General features: G+C 41.9%; 1 protein-coding gene across 2 annotated transcripts in view; it reads left to right on the top strand.

Annotated features, from left to right (window-relative positions):
- Positions 1–19427, top strand: part of glra3 (glycine receptor, alpha 3) — a 220158-nt gene that overhangs the window by 79924 nt on the left and 120807 nt on the right. For both annotated transcript variants that reach the window (XM_060924886.1, XM_060924887.1), the window contains one exon: positions 3516–3583. In XM_060924886.1, the coding sequence (XP_060780869.1) occupies positions 3516–3583 (68 nt within the window). The remainder of the gene's footprint in view (positions 1–3515; positions 3584–19427) is intronic.

The raw sequence follows: 19427 nt of genomic DNA, 5'->3' as shown, positions 1-19427 counted from the left end.
GCCTGCATCTCTGATGGTATGGGGTTGCATTAGTGCGTGTGGCATGGGCAGCTTACACATCTGGAAAGACACCATCAATGCTGAAAGGTATATCCAGGTTCTAGAGCAACATATGCTCCCATCCAGACGACGTCTCTTTCAGGGAAGACCTTGCATTTTCCAACATGACAATGCCAAACCACATACTGCATCAATTACAGCATCATGGCTGCGTAGAAGAATGGTCTGGGTACTGAACTGGCCAGCCTGCAGTCCAGATCTTTCACCCATAGAAAACATTTGGCGCATCATAAAACGGAAGATACGACGAAAAAGACCTAAGACAGTTGAGCAACTAGAATCCTACATTAGACAAGAATGGGTTAACATTCCTATCCCTAAACTTGCGCAACTTGTCTCCTCAGTCCCCAGACGTTTACAGACTGTTGTAAAGAGAAAAGGGAATGTCTCACAGTGGTAAACATGGCCTTATCCCAACTTTTTTGAGATGTGTTGTTGTCATGAAATTTAAAATCACCTAATTTTTCTCTTTAAATGATACATTTTCTCAGTTTAAACATTTGATATGTCATATGTTCTATTCTGAATAAAATATGGAATTTTGAAATTTCCACATCATTGCATTCCATTTTTATTTACAATTTGTACTTTGTCCCAACTTTTTTGGAATCAGGGTTGTAATTGAACTAATCTGCATGTCTATGGACTGTGGGAGGAAACCAGAGCACTCAGAGGAAACCCACAGAGGCTAACCACTGCACCACCATGCCACCCTCCTGAACACCAAGCTTTGCATATTGGAGTACCACCAAACATTCATGACAGTTTGGCATCTTCGATACAGACATGTGGCAGCCCAAATCAGGCAATTTCTGGACAAATATGGTTTACTAACATGAGGGTCAGTTCTGGCCATGGCAAGGGCATTCTGGGCCATTTGGAATCAGTGCCTAAGTTGGCTTGATTTGAGTCACATGTGAACCAATGGTACAATCTGAAATAATGTGTTATCAGGGTGAAGTTGTGGTTGTGTTCTGGACAGATACAGTGAAGATAATCGCCATCATGTCACTGGATTTTGGGCCAGCACCGAGCCATATCCATCACTCAATAGCAACTTGAGAGGATGCATTCATCCACAGCAGCTGAAGCATCTGTTTCTGGAGCCAGTCAAGCACACATGTCCCCAGATTAACTGCACAAGAATTAATGTGTATATTATCTGATTTACAATTTGGAGTTTTGGATTGGAGGGTGGCACAGTGGTGTAGTGGTTAGCACTGTTGCTTCACAGCAAGAAGGTCCTGGGTTCGAGCCCAGCAACCGACGAGAGCCTTTCTGTGTGGAGTTTGCATGTTCTCCCCATGTCTGCATGGGTTTCCTCTGGGTGCTCTGGTTTCCTCCACAGTCCAAAGCCATGCATGTTAGGCTAATTGGTGGCTCTAAATTGACCGTAGGTGTGAATGGTTGTTTGTCTCTATGCCCATGTTTACATTAGACCGTATCAGCGGATCATCAGATTAACGTTTTTAAAACGATTAGTGTGCACACAGCAACGCCAATACACGATTTGCGTGCACACAGCAACGCCAATACACGGATACGCTCGGCTCCGCAGGCATCCTGCGCTCCAAATCACTCCGCCCTGAACAGCGAGTGCCCTCTGGAGGGTGCGCACTCCGGCCCTGCGCAGCTCACAGAGCGCGCGAGTGAAGCACACTAGCAGTGTTTTCAGGACTGAGCCGCTGTGTGTGTGATCCCAGCGCATATCACTTACTACTTGCAAGTGGAAGGATGGCAAGCCTAAAGACAATCATAACTACACAATGGGCAGTATTTGCATCAGTATTTGCAGTATTTTCATACTTTTATACTCTTTAATGAAAGGTGATACAAGGCGGAAGTCCGCGCTGTTTTTCAGCAGTCGCGTCACATGACCAACGCCAGCGAATCAGGAAGGTGGATGTCACAGTGACGCTGTCCAATGAGACGCCAGCTAGAGCTCAGCACAGCGTATCCGCGTATTCTGAATGTTTACACAGCACCGGAGCTGACACGATCTGGATTGAATACGTAGACCCTGGCGGATTCCTGTTTCCCGGCGTTTCCAGGCGTTTTAATGTAAACGGACAGTGCATCTGCGAAGAAAACGAGACAGATACGGTCTAATGTAAACGTAGCGTATGTGTCAGCCCTGTGATGACCTGGTGACTTGTCCAGGGTATACTCCGCCTCCCACCCATAGTCAGCTGGGATAGGCTCCAGCTTGCCTGCGACCTTGTATAGGATAAGCGGCTGCAAATAATGGATGGATGGATTGGATCCAGAGGAATACCAATTCAATGAAAGGTTGTGTAAGACAGGCTAATGCATGATAATAATAATAATAATACTAAGTTAAATTTATATAGCGCCTTTCAAGAAACCCAAGGACGCGTTACAATTATAGACAAGGAAAAAAAAATAAATAAATAATAAATAAATAAAAAATAAAAAAAAAGTAAAAAGTCCACCAAGTAGGGGTCAGGATGTAATTCCTGTGGTGTAGCAGCCACAGTCCCACCAAAAGGTGCACGAAAACGAGTCCCACATCTCCAGCACTGCCGCCGTGATGCCATCAGCAACATCGCTCGAACACCACGCCATGGATCCACAAAGCGAGCACAGAAGCACCGCCATGCAGAGCGCTGGTACCGTATGTCCAAACCGCCTGCACAGCCACCACGACACCACCGAGCAACATCGCTCAGAACATCACACCAAGCATTAAAGCACAGAGCACTGGACAACCACAATGTAAAATGAGCAGCGAGCTCACTGCAGTCCATAGCTGGGAGCACAGGCATCGCCCACAGCGAACCAAGGCCTGGAGGGAACCGACGCCCAAAACTAGGTCCGGAGCTACACCACCACCGGCGGACAAAACCTTCAAACAAACATCAAACTACACAAACACACAGAAAAAAATAAATAAATGAAAATAGAAAAAGAAATAAAATAAAATAAAAAAAGTTCTGGTGAGAAGCGGCAGCCAGAACGCACACGACGTACTCTCAACTGGAAATGGAAACTGGTCTATAATGATCAGCTTGGCAAGGAGCTGAGTCATTCTAATAATGGTAATCTAATCTAATCTAATCTAATCTAATCTAATCTAATCTAATCTAATCTAATCTAATCTAATCGAGATGAGCTTCATTCATTCAAGTATCACATGTTTATTCCTATCCCTAATTTGAAGAATATTTAGATTATTTTTCCTTCTCCCTAAAAAAAAGATTGATTGTGATATTTACTGGTTACAAATGATGTGCTGTAAGCAGAACTTGTTTCATAATCATACATGACAGTGAATGACAAAACTAGTTATCATTTACTCTCTTGTTGTGTGTTCATGTGTAATAGCATAACAGCTGCCAGGAAAGTGGATTCGAACAGCAATTATCTGCCAGATGTATTATTACAAACTGGCCTAAGACATGAATTGACTGATTTCTAATTAAACTTTTCTCTAGGTCCACCTGTGAATGTATCCTGTAACATATTCATCAACAGTTTTGGCTCCATCGCTGAGACGACTATGGTGTGTATTCTGCCTTTTCCTAGAGAATGAATAAAATATTGCATTGAAATCAATGAAGTGGACAAGGATGGCTGGTGATATAATCCAGCCTCTGACAAATGCCAGAGGGAAAGCTGTAACTTTAAGCTTTCTGACATCTTCAGGACACTTTATAGTTTCTCAGTAACACGATAAGACGTGTGTTTTTTCTTATTAACTTCAAGGAGGAAGAAGAGTCAGTGATAACAGGAACTTGTTTTGCAGATACCATACAACCCCAATTCCAAAAAAGTTGGGATACTGTGTAAAACATAAATAAAAACAGAATGTGATAGTTTGTAAATCATGGAAACCCTATACTTAATGGAAAATAGTCCAACGACAACATATCCAATGTTGAAGCTGAGAAATTTTGAAATTAGTGCCTGCACCCCATTTCAAAAAAGTTGGTACAGGAGCAACAAAAGACTGAAAAAGTTGTGTAATGCTAAAAAAAAAAACTAATTAGGTTAATTGGCAACAGGTCAGTAACATGACTGGGTATAAAAAGAGCAGCCCAGAGAGGCGGACAATAATAAAAATGTAAGAATAATGTTCCTCATTGTAAAATTGCAAAGAATTTGGGGCTCATATGGTCCATAATATCATTAAAAGATTCAGAGAATCTGGAGAAATCTCTGTATGCAAGAGACAAGGCTGAAAACTGACATTGGATGCCTGTGATCTTCAGGCCCTCAGGAGACACTGCATTAAAAGCAGATGCATATCTGTAGTGGAAATCACTGTATGGGCTCAGGAACACTTCAGAAAACCATCGTCTGTGAAAACAGTTCATTACTGCATCCACAAATGCAAGTTAAAACCAGATATAAACAATATCCAGAAACACCACCACCTTCCCTGGGCCCAAGCTCTTTTATGATGGACTGAGGCAAAGTGGAAAACTGTCCTGAGGTCTGACAAATCAAAAGTAGAAATTCTTTTTCAAAATCATGGACACCACATCCTCCAGGCTAAAGAGGAAATGGACCATCCGGCTTGTTATCAGTTCACAGTTCAAAAGCCAGCATCTGTGATGGTATGAGGGTGCATTAGTGCACATGACATGGGCAGCTTGTATATCTAGGAAGGCATCATTAATGCTGAATGATAAAAACAGGTTTTAGAGCAATATGCTGCCATCCAGACAAAATCTTTTTTTTTTTCAGGGAAGGCCTTCCTTCTTTCAGCAAGACAATGCCAAACTGCTTTCTGCACATAATTACAACTGCATGGCTCTGTACTAAAAGAGTCTGGGTGCTAAACTGGCCTGCCTGCAGTCCAGACCTGTTTCTCATTTGAAACATTTGGCGTGTTATGAAATGCAAAATATGACAAAGGAGACCCCGAGCTGTTGAGCAACTGAAATTGTATATCAGGCAAGAATGGGACAACATTTCTCTTTCAAAACTACAGCAATTATCTCCTCAGTTCCCAAACGTTTACAGAGTGTTGTTAAAGTAGAGGTGATGCAACACATGCCCCTTTTCCACCAAAGCAGTTCCAGGGCTGGTTCGGGGCCAGTGCTTAGTTTGTAACTGGGTTTTCTGTTTCCACTGAACAAAGAACTGACTCTGGGCCAAAAAAAATGGTTCCAGGCTAGCACCAACTCTCTGCTGGGCCAGAGGAAAGAACCGCTTACGTCAGCGGGGGAGCGGAGTTGTTAAGACCAACAACAATAACAAGACCGCCATTTTTAAGCGACGAGAAGCAGCAGCTGTACAAACGCGAAGTCATCCATTATTATTATTATTGTTGTTGCTGCTGCTGCTTCTTCCGTGTTGTTTTTGCTTCGATATTCGCGCCAAGGTTTATGCAAACGTAGCGACGTAACTGACGTATACAGCGACGTAATGACGTGGCTTCCCTTAGCACCGCGAGCTATGGAAAAGCAAACTGGTTCTCAGCTGGCTCACAAGTTGAACGAGTTGTGAACCAGCACCAGCACTGGTCCCGAACCAGCCCTGGAACTGATTTGGTGGAAAGGGGTAACAGTGGTAAACACGCCCCTGTCCCAACTTTTCTGAAACGTGTTGCTGACATCAAATTCAAAATGAGCATATATTTTTCAAAAAAACAATAAAATTTCTCAGTTTCAACATTTCATATGTTGTCTTTGTTCTACTTTCAGTGAAATATCAGGTTTCCATGATTTGCAACTCTTCACATTCTGTTTTTATTTACAGTTTACACAATGTCCCAACTTTTTTGGAATTGGGGTTGTATTTCGAAGCATTAAAGGCAACTATAAATGAATAAAATGTATTATGTCATTCTTTATTAAATAATAATTGTCATTTTTTAAATGGCATATTGCTGCAGTATAAGAGGAATAAAGCACTTCAGGGTAGTTACAGTAACTCTGCAGTATCTCTGCTTCATCACACCACCCCGTCACTGATTACTTTCCTCTAACTACATGCTCCGATTGCTTTATTCCTTACATACAGTTATTGTCTTACTTCTAAATTATTCAGTCTATTGTTTAATGTTGAGATTTGCTGCACGTTGAAAGCCCTGGAACCTTAAAAATGACAGCAATACAGCAGATAATTATAGCCACAAGACTCCCATCGCAATCCTGAAGACACTCATGAGGATGTTTAATCTAACAGACCCAACTCGTGTCGTGGGTATTTTTTTTTTCTTCCAGCCACAACACAGTGCTTCTCGTTTTGCTTCTGGGGAGTCACTGTGTTGCCTCAAGCTTCATCTCCTCTGACCTGATGAATTAAGTCCCATTAAGGTATTAGAAGAGAAGCCAAATCATAATCCAGTGTGAACTAAATGGCAGAGCAGCACAGGATGCTGAAGAGATGTTCATCATATCAATGGTGATTAGTCAAGGCTGAGCAGCATCAGTTGTTAGAAACTGTTATTTTACCCTTATTTACCCTCATTATTTACACTCTCACTTTTCCCTGCCCATGGACTGGCTAAGTATGAAGATGTTTTATTTTCTCATCTCATCTCATTATCTCTAGCCGCTTTATCCTGTTCTACAGGGTCGCAGGCAAGCTGGAGCCTATCCCAGCTGACTACGGGCGAAAGGCGGGGTACACCCTGGACAAGTCGCCAGGTCATCACAGGGCTGACACATAGACACAGACAACCATTCACACTCACATTCACACCTACGGTCAATTTAGAGTCACCAGTTAACCTAACCTGCATGTCTTTGGACTGTGGGGGAAACCGGAGCACCCGGAGGAAACCCACGCGGACACGGGGAGAACATGCAAACTCCACACAGAAAGGCCCCCGTCAGCCACTGGACTCAAACCCAGGACCTTCTTGCTGTGAGGCGACAGTGCTAACCACTACACCACCATGCCGCCTGTAATATAATGTATTTGCATTAATTTTTCACCATATAACAATTACTTTTGTGAACAATAATTAACTGGGGGTTAACTAGATAACTTTTAGTTCATTTAGCCCCTAGGGACAAAACTTCAAAATAACATTTTTTAAAAAATCATTGTATGTTTTTATAACTCTATTGTAAACAGTGCTTCTCTTGTGTTCCTATATATGATACTAGGGTTTTTTTTGGACACACAAGATTGAATATATATTATTCATTCATTTTAAAACATTTGATAATAATAAATAATAATATTTGAAGTTGAAGTTATTTGTAATATTCTTTTGGGGGGTTCATAATATTAATCAAAGTCATTCCCGCATCATTCATGGCATGTTTGGTGACTCGCCTTATATTACATAGCGAGGGTTACAGTGGGGGGCTAGTCCTCTGGTAACGAGAGTTTGACTCCCCACTCGCATCTGTATTGCAGCATGCCTTTCCAGATGGAAGTAGGCACCATTTTCATGATGGTCTTTGGTATTACCCAACCATGAGTAAAACTCACAATCTCCTGATCAAGAGGCAGACACGCTAACCACTACGGCGCTCGCCTGTAATGTTAGGCGGAAAAATAACAAAGTCCCACAGTTCAGAAAAATGACAAAGTCCCACTGCTCTGTATTACCATGGGCATTAGGTGGAAAATATAAATTAATATTAATATCATTCCAATATTACGATTACATTGGAATAAAATTATTATTATTTTCACCCCAAGCTTTTTTTTTTATCCATCTAAAGGGCACCAATACTTATGGGGATGACTGTATATTACTACTGTTAAATTTTTCCTTTTGAGATGGTCTGTTTTAATTTTTTAAATCTTTAATTACATTATAAAATACATTTTGACATACAGCATTAAAATAAAATAAAACAAAACATGGGCGGCACGGTGGTGTAGTGGTTAGCACTGTCACCTCACAGCAAGAAGGTCCGGGTTCGAGCCCAGTGGCCGGCGATGGCCTTTCTGTGTGGAGTTTGCATGTTCTCCCCGTGTCCGTGTGGGTTTCCTCCGGGTGCTCCAGTTTCCCCCACAGTCCAAAGCCATGCAGGTTAGGCTAATTGGTGAATGGAAGTGTGAATGGCTCTAAATTAACCGTAGGTGTGAATGTGAGTGTGAATGGTTGTTTATGTCTATGTGTCAGCCCTGCGATGACCTGGCGACTTGTCCAGGGTGTACCCCACCTCTCGCCCATAGTCAGCTGGGATAGGATCCAGCTTGCCCATGACCTTGCACAGGATAAGTGGTTAAGCAGCTACAGATAATGGATGGATGGACATTATATTACTTGCTTATGGCCCTTTTCCACTACCCTTTTTCAGCTCACTTCAGCTCGCTTCAGCTCACTTCAGCCCGACACGGCTCGCGTTTCGACTACCAAAAACCAGCACGACTCAGCTCGCTTCAGCCCTGCTTAGCCCCTAAAACTCGCACCGTTTTGGAGTGGGGCTGAAGCGAGCCAAACCGTGCCGAGTGAGGCTGGGGGCATGAGCAGACACTCCCCTGTGCACTGATTGGTGAGGAGGAGTGTCTTCACATGCCCATACACGCCCCGCGAGCGCGCTGGGATCTGTAAACACCGCAAACCCGGAAGGAGAAGAATTACGAATTACGAGAATTTCTGAAGCCTTATGCGCCTCGCCTCATCTATACGCTCTTGCCAGTATCTGTCAGCGTTGTCGGTGACAACAAGCCACAGCACCAAGACCAGCAACACTAACGACTCCATGTCCTCCATGTTTATTGTTTACTATCCGGGTCGTGAGACTACCGCTTAAAAGATCACTGATGTCACTGTTTGCGCTGCTTAACGACATCACCTGACGTCCACCCACTTTCGCTAACTCCACCCAATGTGTCCACCCACTTCCAGCCAGCACGGTTCAGCGCGGTTGTAGTCGAAATGCAACTCCAACAGCCCCACTCAGCCCAACTCAGCGCGGCACGGCTCAGCCCAACTCAGCCGCGTTTGTAGTGGAAAAGCGGCATTACAGTGTCCGAGAGAACTCTCTTAAAAGCTCTCTTCTCAATTGTAAGGTTCTGCCATTGAGTATCAAAGAGATTACAAAACCAGAGACAGATGGTTGGCAGTAAAAAAAGAAACTCAGTGCTGTTGTTCCCTGTAGCGAACACGTCGTTTGATATTAATAGAGCAGGAGTACCGATAATTTGGAATGCACAGTACAGAAATGTTTAAAAAGGCATTTTAAGATACAAATGATACAGTTCCCTACTTTGTTCTTTGTCTCCTGCATGCATTTTGATCATTTTATATATTTCTTTATGATCGCTGGTGCCAATAATTTTGGAGAGAGTATCGGAATATAAGATAAAGAGGGTTTGTTGGTTTAATTTTTAAGCAACAATCCCACATTTGTTTCACTTTGTGTTTTGAAGTTATGTTTCCTTATAAATAAATAATTATGTATTAGCATACAGGTCACCTACAGATTAACCTTTATCATAACGTCACATAATATGCAAAATACCTTCATGAAATCTTGCTCAATTCCTGACTTGTCGTACATAATAAATATACGAGTCGTTTAAGCAACATATTGTGCTGTTGCTAGCGGTTTTCCTTAGGCTTGCTGTTTACTGTGCAGAAGTAAAGAGAACAGGAGGCTTTAAGCGCCCTGACTGCCCCATATGCCACCTTTAGATCACTGAAGAGCTTTTCTTTTTGGAGATGCAGGCTATGGCCATCTGTGATCAGCTTCATTCAGACTTACTCTTGGTGACGTGATCACAATAAAGTGGAGCTGTACTGACCATCACCGCAGAACTGATCATCATTCTCCCACATGCACAGATTACAACATTTCACTTCCTTTTGCACTGAATCCATTTGGAGGCTTTGGTGACAAATATTTTAACTTGTTATGCAAGAAAAGGACAGTGAAGCAAGGATATTACCATCCCAAATGTATCTACTTCAGCTTATTCGGTTTAAAAGAACATTTTATTGATTTACTTAACCTGTTTATTTATTTATTCATTTATCCATCTTCAGTAAGTGTTTAATAGTGGTCAGGGTCACAGTGGATCCACAGTCCATCCTGGGAACCTTGAATGAGATGCTAGTACATCACCATTCATTATACACACATTCACACACTCATTAGAGGCTTTTAGGCTACGTTCACACTGCAGGCTGAAGTGACTCAAATCCGATCTTTTCGCCCATATGTGACCTGTATCCGATCTTTTATTGACAATATGAACGACACAGATCCAATTTTTTTCAAATCCGACCCAGGCCGTTTGGATATGTGGTCCTAATTCCGATTCCTATCCGCTCTTTTCATATGCAACTTCAGTCTGAACCGCCAGGTCGCATTCATCTGACTTACACGTCATCAACAAGCCACAAACGTCACTATTCTGCGCTGAAGTAGGCGGCGGGTCTCTCAAAAAAAGTTACAACAACATGACGCATAATCACGGGTGCAGATAGAGGGGGGGACTCGTCCCACCCAGATTTAAATTCACCTCGCTCGGTCCCCCCCACTTATAGGGAGGAAAAAATGTCTATGCTGTCTTTCTTTGCATAAGGCAAACCTCACGGAAAAATCAAAAGACTAATTACCATTCGGTTTATTGAGGTGCACAGCAGTGTATACATAGTTGCAACAACTCACATAAAACAAAACAAAGACTGATATTCGGTTGATTGAGCTGTGCAGTCTGCACAGGTTGCGAGCTCGAGCTTGGTTGCTATGGTAACCCACAACAAGTTTGACAGGCATATCGGGGTTGGGGTTGGTTTGCTGGCAGCTTTGTCCCCCCCAGTTCAAAAAACGTATCTGCGCCCCTGCGCATGACATCAATGCGAGGGACGCTTCGGGCTGTGAAGGTTCTGAATCTTCTCAATGGAAGGACGCAGAGGTTAGGGAGCTGATTTCCATTTGGGGGGATGCAGCTATTCAAGCTAGATTGGATGGGTCATACCGCAACCGGGCGGTTTTACTTCCGTAAACACTGGCCATGCTCACTGCGTGTGACGTCGTCGTATCCTGCAATGCGCATGCGGAACACTTTTAGGTCGCTTTTCGTTCATACTGAGGGTCACATACAAGTCGCATATATTTGTTAATGTGAACGACTTCACAAAAAAATCGGATTTCACAAAAAAATCGGAATTGAGCATTAAGCCTTGCAGTGTGAACGTAGCGTTAGACTCTTCAGTCCACCCTACTGGATATTTTGAGAGGTGCAAGGAAACTGGAGAACCCAGAGGAACCTGACAGGGAAACCTCTGTAAACACACAGTAACTTGAGCTCAGGGCTGATCCCAGAGTTGTGAGGTGGCAACACTACCTGCTACACCAATGTACTTTCTCATATGTGCTTCATGATTGTGGTAAAAGGTTATCCTCAGGTGATTAACAATCATCAATAATGCTTTTTTTTAAGTTAAATTAAATATAGAATTTTTTTTTTTAGATTTATTTAATTGCCTCTACCAACTTTGTTGGAGGAGGTGATGTTTTTGCTTCTGTTTGTTGGTTCCCAACGTAGCTCAAAAAGTAATGAACAGATTTTGATTAAATTTTAAGGAAAGGTGACCCATGGGCCAAGGAACAATTTATTAGATTTTGATGTAAATCCGGATATGTTTGTATATCAAGGACTTTTTTGTCTCTTCCCAACGTAACTCAAAAAGTAGTGAATGGATTTGGATGAAATTTGGTGGACAGCTTTAGTATTATCCTAGCTTCAAGTGATGTGATTTTGATGTTGATAATATGTGGCCTGGCTTGGCGGAGGTATGCACTCTACCATATGAGTTCCCTTCTAGTTGCAGATGTATTTATCTAAAGTGACCTGCAACTGAGCTGAGCAGAAAAAGGTTATGACTCTAGTCCACAGGAGCAGTTTGGGATTTGAATTTAACATTCTGGCCATATTACCAAGAAAGCAAAAATTCCTTAAGACCTTCCTGTGTTGGAAAAACGAAAGCTTACATTTTACAGCTTACATATTATGCTGTGATATGAAAATAATAAACGCTGGGGTGGTTACCTGTCAGAAGTGTATTGCTCTGCTCATATCACAGTGACTTACCAATGATTACAATGTACAAAGTATTAATGAATGACACATTCTGCTTTTTAATGGTTTATAATTACATTACAGGCATTTAACAGATGCTCTTATCCAGAACAGCAGTTGGGGGTTAGGTGCCTTGCTCATGGGTACTTCAGCCATTCCTGCTTGTCCAGGGACTTGAAACAGCAATGTTTTGGTCCCAAAGCTGCTTCTTTAAACATTAGGCCATGGCTTCCCCTGTTAGATTTAATGTTGTGGAATATCCAAGAGATAATGTGGTTCCTGTAATCACATGCATTACAGTAGGCATATCAAGTGAAAATTCAAATTCAATCCAAATTGCTTGAAATTGCTCTCACTGAATTCAGAACTGAATGCAGAACAGCATACTTTTTGCAGAATTAAAATGTTTATCAGTTCTTGAGATATTACAAATCAAGGATTGAAAAAATGTCTTAATTTTTAGAAAAATACCGTAATATTCTGTATGAGGATCACATGGTGGCAGCACGGTGGTGTGGTGGTTAGCGCTGTCGCCTCACAGCAAGAAGGTCTGGGTTCGAGCCCTGTGGATGGCGAGGGCCTTTCTGTGCGGAGTTTGCATGTTCTCCCCGTGTCCGCGTAGGTTTCCTCCGGGTGCTCCGGTTTCCCCCACAGTCCAAAGACATGCAGGTTAGGTTAACTGGTGACTCTAAATTGAGCGTAGGTGTGAATGTGAGTGTGAATGGTTGTCTGTGTCTATGTGTCAGCCCTGTGATGACCTGGCGACTTGTCCAGGGTGTACCCCGCCTTTCGCCCGTAGTCAGCTGGGATAGGCTCCAGCTTGCCTGCGACCCTGTAGAACAGGATAAAGCGGCTAGAGATAATGAGATGAGATGAGGATCACATGGTCCAAAATGGGCCTCATTAACCAATGAGATTAAATGATTTTTTTTCTTAATAACTTTTCTATTTTTCAAGATATTTACATGGAAATTGGTAGGAAAGTTTAAAAAAATTAGTCAAAACAAATTATGCAAATTAGTATTTAATTAGTATTAATTATGCCAATTAGGTAAAATATTAAATCGGTACACTCTCTTTTTCAAAGTTTCACCAAATGCCTTTATTTGTGCAGTATAAAGCTGATCTTAACTCTCATTTATACATCACAAAGAAGGAGAAATCAATATTAATTATAAAATCTGCATAAATAAGCATTGAATGCCATTCACATCTACCATTCTCTATCAAAATAAAAAAGTAATGAAAGATTATTTCTAATCCCTCTTTGTGCTCTGTAGGCCTTTGTATTTCTAGTAGGGCCTACTAGTGTTTATATGAAAGAATATAAATGATTATTTTGATTAATATTCACAGCTTTCAAGGCAAACCTCAAAAAAAAAACTGTGTGAGCCACATCCAATAAACAATTCACATTAACTGAACTGAAATCGACACATTTCTGACTTCCACTTTTTTAAAATATCATTCCGACCACTAAGATCTCAATATTTTTCATCAAAGCAACTACAGTTATTTTCTAAAATAGTTATTTATTTACATGAATCAGTTTGATTTAAAAAAAAAAGTTGGTAAAGCTATGAAAATCTGTTTCAAAGTCTCCCGTGAATCATAACATCAAAACTAGCTAATGGAAAATTTTGCTGAATCCTTCAACAGAAACAGTGAGAGGGAGAGAACATCCCTATAAAAGTGATCTGATTGATATTCATGAGTAATCCAGTGGGGAAACTAATCAGGAGAGAGAGAGCCTGACCGCTTTCCCGTGACTCAAAAAGAAAATCACCGGCAGTTTCCCGATGTCACATGAGCAGAGTTTTTACTCTGTTGTACCAAGTTCAACCTGCCCTTACTCCCAAAGTACTGAACAGATCTTAACAAGATACATTTCTTTGGAAAGCAGGGATTATAAGCTTTTTAATGATAGTATTCACAATAGAAAATATTCACGAGTTAAGCAATGACAGATTTGGAAACTTAGATGAGCGTCTGCATGGACAGTTTTCACAGCATGGCCAGCGAGTGTCTGATATGCCTACTTACAGCAATGATGAAAATTTCCTTCACAAGCCTCTCCCCCCCCCCACTTTTCAAAAATGTAGCTTGTCGTTTTACTGAAAAACTTGAAAACTTAAACTACTTCTCTGTCTTTTCCTTTCCTGAACTGAACTGAGAAACTCTCTAATGCCGCTTTTCCACTACCAACGCGGCTGAGTCGGGCTGAGCCGTGTCGTGCTGAGTTGGGCTGAGTCGAGCTGAGCGGGGCTGTTGGAGTTGCATTTCGACTACAACCGCGCTGAACCGTGCTGGCTGGAAGTGGGTGGACACATTGGGTGGAGTTAGCGAAAGTGGGTGGACGTCAGGTGATGTCGTTAGGCGGCGCAAACAGTGACATCAGTGATCTTTTAAGCAGTAGTCTCACAACCCGGAGAGTAAACAATAAACATGGAGGACATGGAGTCATTAGTATTGCTGGTCTTGGTGCTGTGGCTTGTTGTCGCCGACAATGCCAACAGATACTGGCAAGAGCGTATAGATGAGGCGAGGTGCATAAGGCTTCATAATTCTCGTAATTCTCCTTCTTCCGGGTTTACGGTGTTTACAGATCCCAGCGTGCTCGCAGGGCGTGTGTGGGCATGTGAGGACACTCCTCCTCACCAATCAGTGCACAGGGGAGTGTCTGCTCACGCCCCTAGCCCCACTCAGCTCGGTTTGGCTCGCTTCAGCCCTACTCCAAAACCGTGCGAGTTTTGGGGGCTGAGCAGGGCTGAAGCGAGCTGAGTCGTGCTGTTCTTAGATAGTCGAAACGCGAGCCGTGTCGGGCTGAAGTGAGCTGAAGTGAGCTGGAAAAGGGTAGTGGAAAAGGGCCATAACTGTTACAAAGCACTGACACCCAAGACTCCTTCTATAAATGTTATATAAATTTCTCCTGACAAAAAAAACTTCACCACAACTTACCATTTTTCTTTGTTCAACAACAACAACAACAACAACACATTTTTAGTACGTATTTTATTATACATGATGTGGAGCATCTGCTGTACAAATCCCTGTGTATAAACTGTTCTTATAGAAACAAGTGCATTAATATAAACCTATATCCTTTGTGAATTGAAGAGCACTGTGGTGTAATCTTGCTTCAGAAGTTTAGAGGTTTAAGGTCTTTGCACTGGGCGGCACAGTGGTGTAGTGGTCAGCACTGTCACCTCACAGCAAGAAGGTTCTGGGTTCGAGCCAAGTGGCTGATGAGGGCCTTTCTGTGTGGACTTTGCATGTTCTCCCCATGTCTGCGTGGGTTTCCTCCGGGTGCTCCGGTTTCCCCCACAGTCCAAAGACATGCAGGTTAGGCTAATTGGTGGCTCTAAATTGACCGTAGGTGTGAATGTGAGTGTGAATGGTTGTGTGTCTCTATGTGTCAGCCCTGTGATGACCTGGCGACTTGTCCAGGGTGTACCCCGCCTCTCACCCATAGTCAGCTGGGATAGGCTCCAGCTTGCCCATGACCTCGCACAGGATAAGTGGTTATGGATAATGGATGGATGGATCGGTCTTTGCACTGGGCATCTTCTATATGTCATCTTTGTGGTATAAAGAGACAATTTCTACTTGGGACATGAAACCTATTGAAGAATGTGCTTCAGTATAAATGCATATTGACTTTATTGATTGTCCAACATTAGTAACTATGAGAGAGGCTTGCATTGAAGAAATGATGCTAAACTGTTGTCCAGTTTGTCGCTTGTGATCTCGTCTGGTGTCTGGATTGAATTGGATATTTGCCAAAATTCTGAGAGCACTTGTGAATGATTTATTGGAGCTTGTCAAGCCTGACGTTTCAACATGCCGTTTAATTGTGCTGAAACATCTCAAGAGCATGTAGATCGATATGTCAACCAGATTAGCACTGACTACTCATCGCCCTCGTGGAATGTTCTGGAAATCTCCCAACGCTCCTTCCAGTCTGCTATGGCACTGAAAATTCGATAGAAGATATTAAATCTGAGATTCTTGACTCAGATCTCAGAGTGCTACAGAGTTAATGAGGACTGGATCATGGTTACTCTGGGTAAAGTTTCTGATTAAAGGTTAAAAGTTCAGCTGAATAGATTCTCTAAGCGCCAGTTTGATTTAATTGGCTGAGTGGGCTGATGGTGCTGTGCTCTTTGATAGAATGATGTGAATACTGATGTTGCTAATGATTTTAACAGTACAGCTGAGACATTTCCTGAGAGACATCAGACAGTTGAGTAGCATTTCATCTAATTTGGGGTTTTTGAATGCAGGCTAGCACTGTCGCCTCACAGCAAGAAGGTCCTGGGTTCGAGCCCAGTGGCCGACGAGGGCCTGTCTGTGTGGAGTTTGTATGTTCTCCCCATATCTGCGTGGGTTTCCTCCGGGTGCTCCAGTTTCCCCCACAGTTCAAAGACATGCAGTTAGGTTAACATGGGATAGCCTTGGGCTGAAGTGCTCAAGAGTGGCGGCGCACACGTATGCAGTGGCTTTGCTCTCCTATGATGAACTAAAAATTTCGTTGTACATTGTGCAGTGATAATAAAAGGCATTCTATTCTAATAACTATATCTACATTGTCAAATATTGCTTCTATATAGCTGACTGTTCTTGAATTCTCAATTCTGACTTGTCAGAAGGTGTTGATTCATTTTCCATTACAGCACCTCTGACAGTCGTGCAGCTGCAAATCAGGTGTACACTACTGTAATGGAAATTTCTAATAAACACTTCAGAATGCTTAACAGTTGTCTTTTCAGTCATTTATTATAGTAGATCATATAAAAGATATACATGTATAAAATAGGAAGGGCGGCACGGTGGTGTAGTGGTTAGCGCTGTCGCCTCACAGCAAGAAGGTCCGGGTTCGAGTCCCATGGCCGGCGAGGGCCTTTCTGTGTGGAGTTTGCATGTTCTCCCCGTGTCCGCGTGGGTTTCCTCCGGGTGCTCCGGTTTCCCCCACAGTCCAAAGACATGCAGGTTAGGTTAACTGGTGACTCTAAATTGAGCGTAGGTGTGAATGTGAGTGTGAATGGTTGTCTGTGTCTATGTGTCAGCCCTGTGATGACCTGGCGACTTGTCCAGGGTGTACCCTGCCTTTCACCCGTAGTCAGCTGGGATAGGCTCCAGCTTGCCTGCGACCCTGTAGAAGGATAAAGCGGCTAGAGATAATGAGATGAGATAAAATAGGAAAGGAAAGAGAAGAATAGAAGAAGACATCACTTCTGATGATGCCGAGAGTACGCGCACTCTGAGTTGTGTTTTAGGAATGTTATCTATTATACTCTGAAAGCATTCGCTCACTGCTTGTGTCTTCACGTGATTGGCTCAAGATTTTCTATGAAGCTTTGTTAAAGCGTGCACCTGGCGTGCTCTGGTATGTGCAGGCGGATGCGAGTCAGGGAGAGCTCAAGCTCCCTGCTTATTACCACCGAGGTCAGGAAAGGTGGTTACATCATGAGAAGATGCGTAGTTAGGACGAACTCAAGCACCCTGCTCATTACCACCAAGGCCACAGAAAAGCGATTACAGCATGTGGAAAAACATCTCTTCTCAGTAACTAAGCCACTTTAGTTCAACATACAGAAACACAGAGAATAATAATGTTCATCCATTAAAATTCCCTCACACTACCATTCAAAAGTTTGGGATCACCCAGACAATTTTGTGTTTTCCATGAAAAGTCACACTTTTATTTACCACCATAAGTTGTAAAATGAATAGAAAATATAGTCGAGACATTTTTCTGGCCATTTTGAGCATTTAATCGACCCCACAAATGTGATGCTTCAGAAACTCAATCTTTTCAAAGGAAGGTCAGTTTTATAGCTTCTCTAAAGAGCTCAACTGTTTTCAGCTGTGCTAACATGATTGTACAAGGGTTTTCTAATCATCCATTAGCCTTCTGAGGCAATGAGCAAACACATTGTACCATTAGAACACTGGAGTGAGAGTTGCTGGAAATGGGCCTCTATACACCTATGGAGATATTGCACCAAAAACCAGACATTTGCAGCTAGAATAGTCATTTACCACATTAGCAATGTATAGAGTGGATTTCTGATTAGTTTAAAGTGAGCTTCATTGAAAAGAACAGTGCTTTTCTTTCAAAAATAAGGACATTTCAAAGTGACCCCAAACTTTTGAACGGTAGTGTATATTAATGCATGTGTTCTAATACATTATCATGTCTACAGTAAGAGTTCAATCATAGGAACTGATCTGGTAAACATTCTATGTGAATAGATTAATAACCTTGTTGAAATGGTGATTTATTTATTTATTTATTTATTTATTTATTTGGTAAGGAAACATTTATGTAACATTTATGGAAGGAGTCTCCAGTGTCAGCATTTTGTAACAAGCACATGTAAAGCTTTTTTTTTTTTTTTTTACTTCAGGACAGAGAAAAATGAGATATTAGTAAGGGAAAGACTTAATGGTTTTTGTTTTGTTTTGTTTGTTTTGTGGATGTTCCAGAACAACAAAAGTAACTATAAATGGATAAAAAAAAAATGTGATGTCATTCTTTCAAAAAATAAGAAACTGGAATCACTGGCAATTTGCTTTTGTAAAAGAGGAATCAAACACTTTGGGATGTGCTGTTATAGGAAAATAATGAACTTCACCACACCATCCTAATCTTGATTATTTTCCTATAACTGCATGACAAGACAGGACTTGATCATGTTGTCATTCAGTTCTCTATAATAATGTGTCTATTCCATTTGCAGTGTAAGATATCAGACATAAAATTACCTTAAAATGTCCCAGTATTAACACCAAGACAAACATGACTATGATCTTTACTGACTAACATTACATTAATGGCATTTAGCAGATGCTCTTATCCAGAGCGATGTACCACATACCCAGATACCATTGGGGGAGCAGTTTGGGGTTAGGTGCCTTGCTCAAGAGCACTTCAGCCATTCCTGCTGGTCCAGGGAATTGAACCAGTGACCTCTTGGTCTCAAAGCTGCTTCTCTAACCTTTAGGTCATGGCTAACATGCGTTGGAGAAACTGTTGACCATAAAAAACCCTTATTTACCATTTAACCATCCTGATATAGAGATGTAATTGGGGTTTGGAAGTGTTTGTTCTGAAAAAAGAAATGTCCCAATACATGCGTATATCTCCAGAATGTTCATTATGATACAGTCGTGTTAGCTGGTGGAGTCGGTATCATGTGGTAGTTACTACACGGACAGTACAATGCAGCAATAATTAATATCATGGTGCCGTTCAGATCAAATACTCACTATCATGTCTTAAAAAACAAATAAACAATAATATAAGGAGTACAGTTCTAAAAATTGAATGACACTGAATTGCAAGAACTCCAAAGGACACCATATATGTGTAGTGTACATGCTACACCATGTAT

The sequence above is a fragment of the Neoarius graeffei genome, chromosome 7 (genome assembly GCF_027579695.1).
Source record: "Neoarius graeffei isolate fNeoGra1 chromosome 7, fNeoGra1.pri, whole genome shotgun sequence".
In the NCBI taxonomy this organism is placed as follows: domain Eukaryota; kingdom Metazoa; phylum Chordata; class Actinopteri; order Siluriformes; family Ariidae; genus Neoarius; species Neoarius graeffei.
This window is presented reverse-complemented; position numbering and strand designations above follow the sequence as displayed.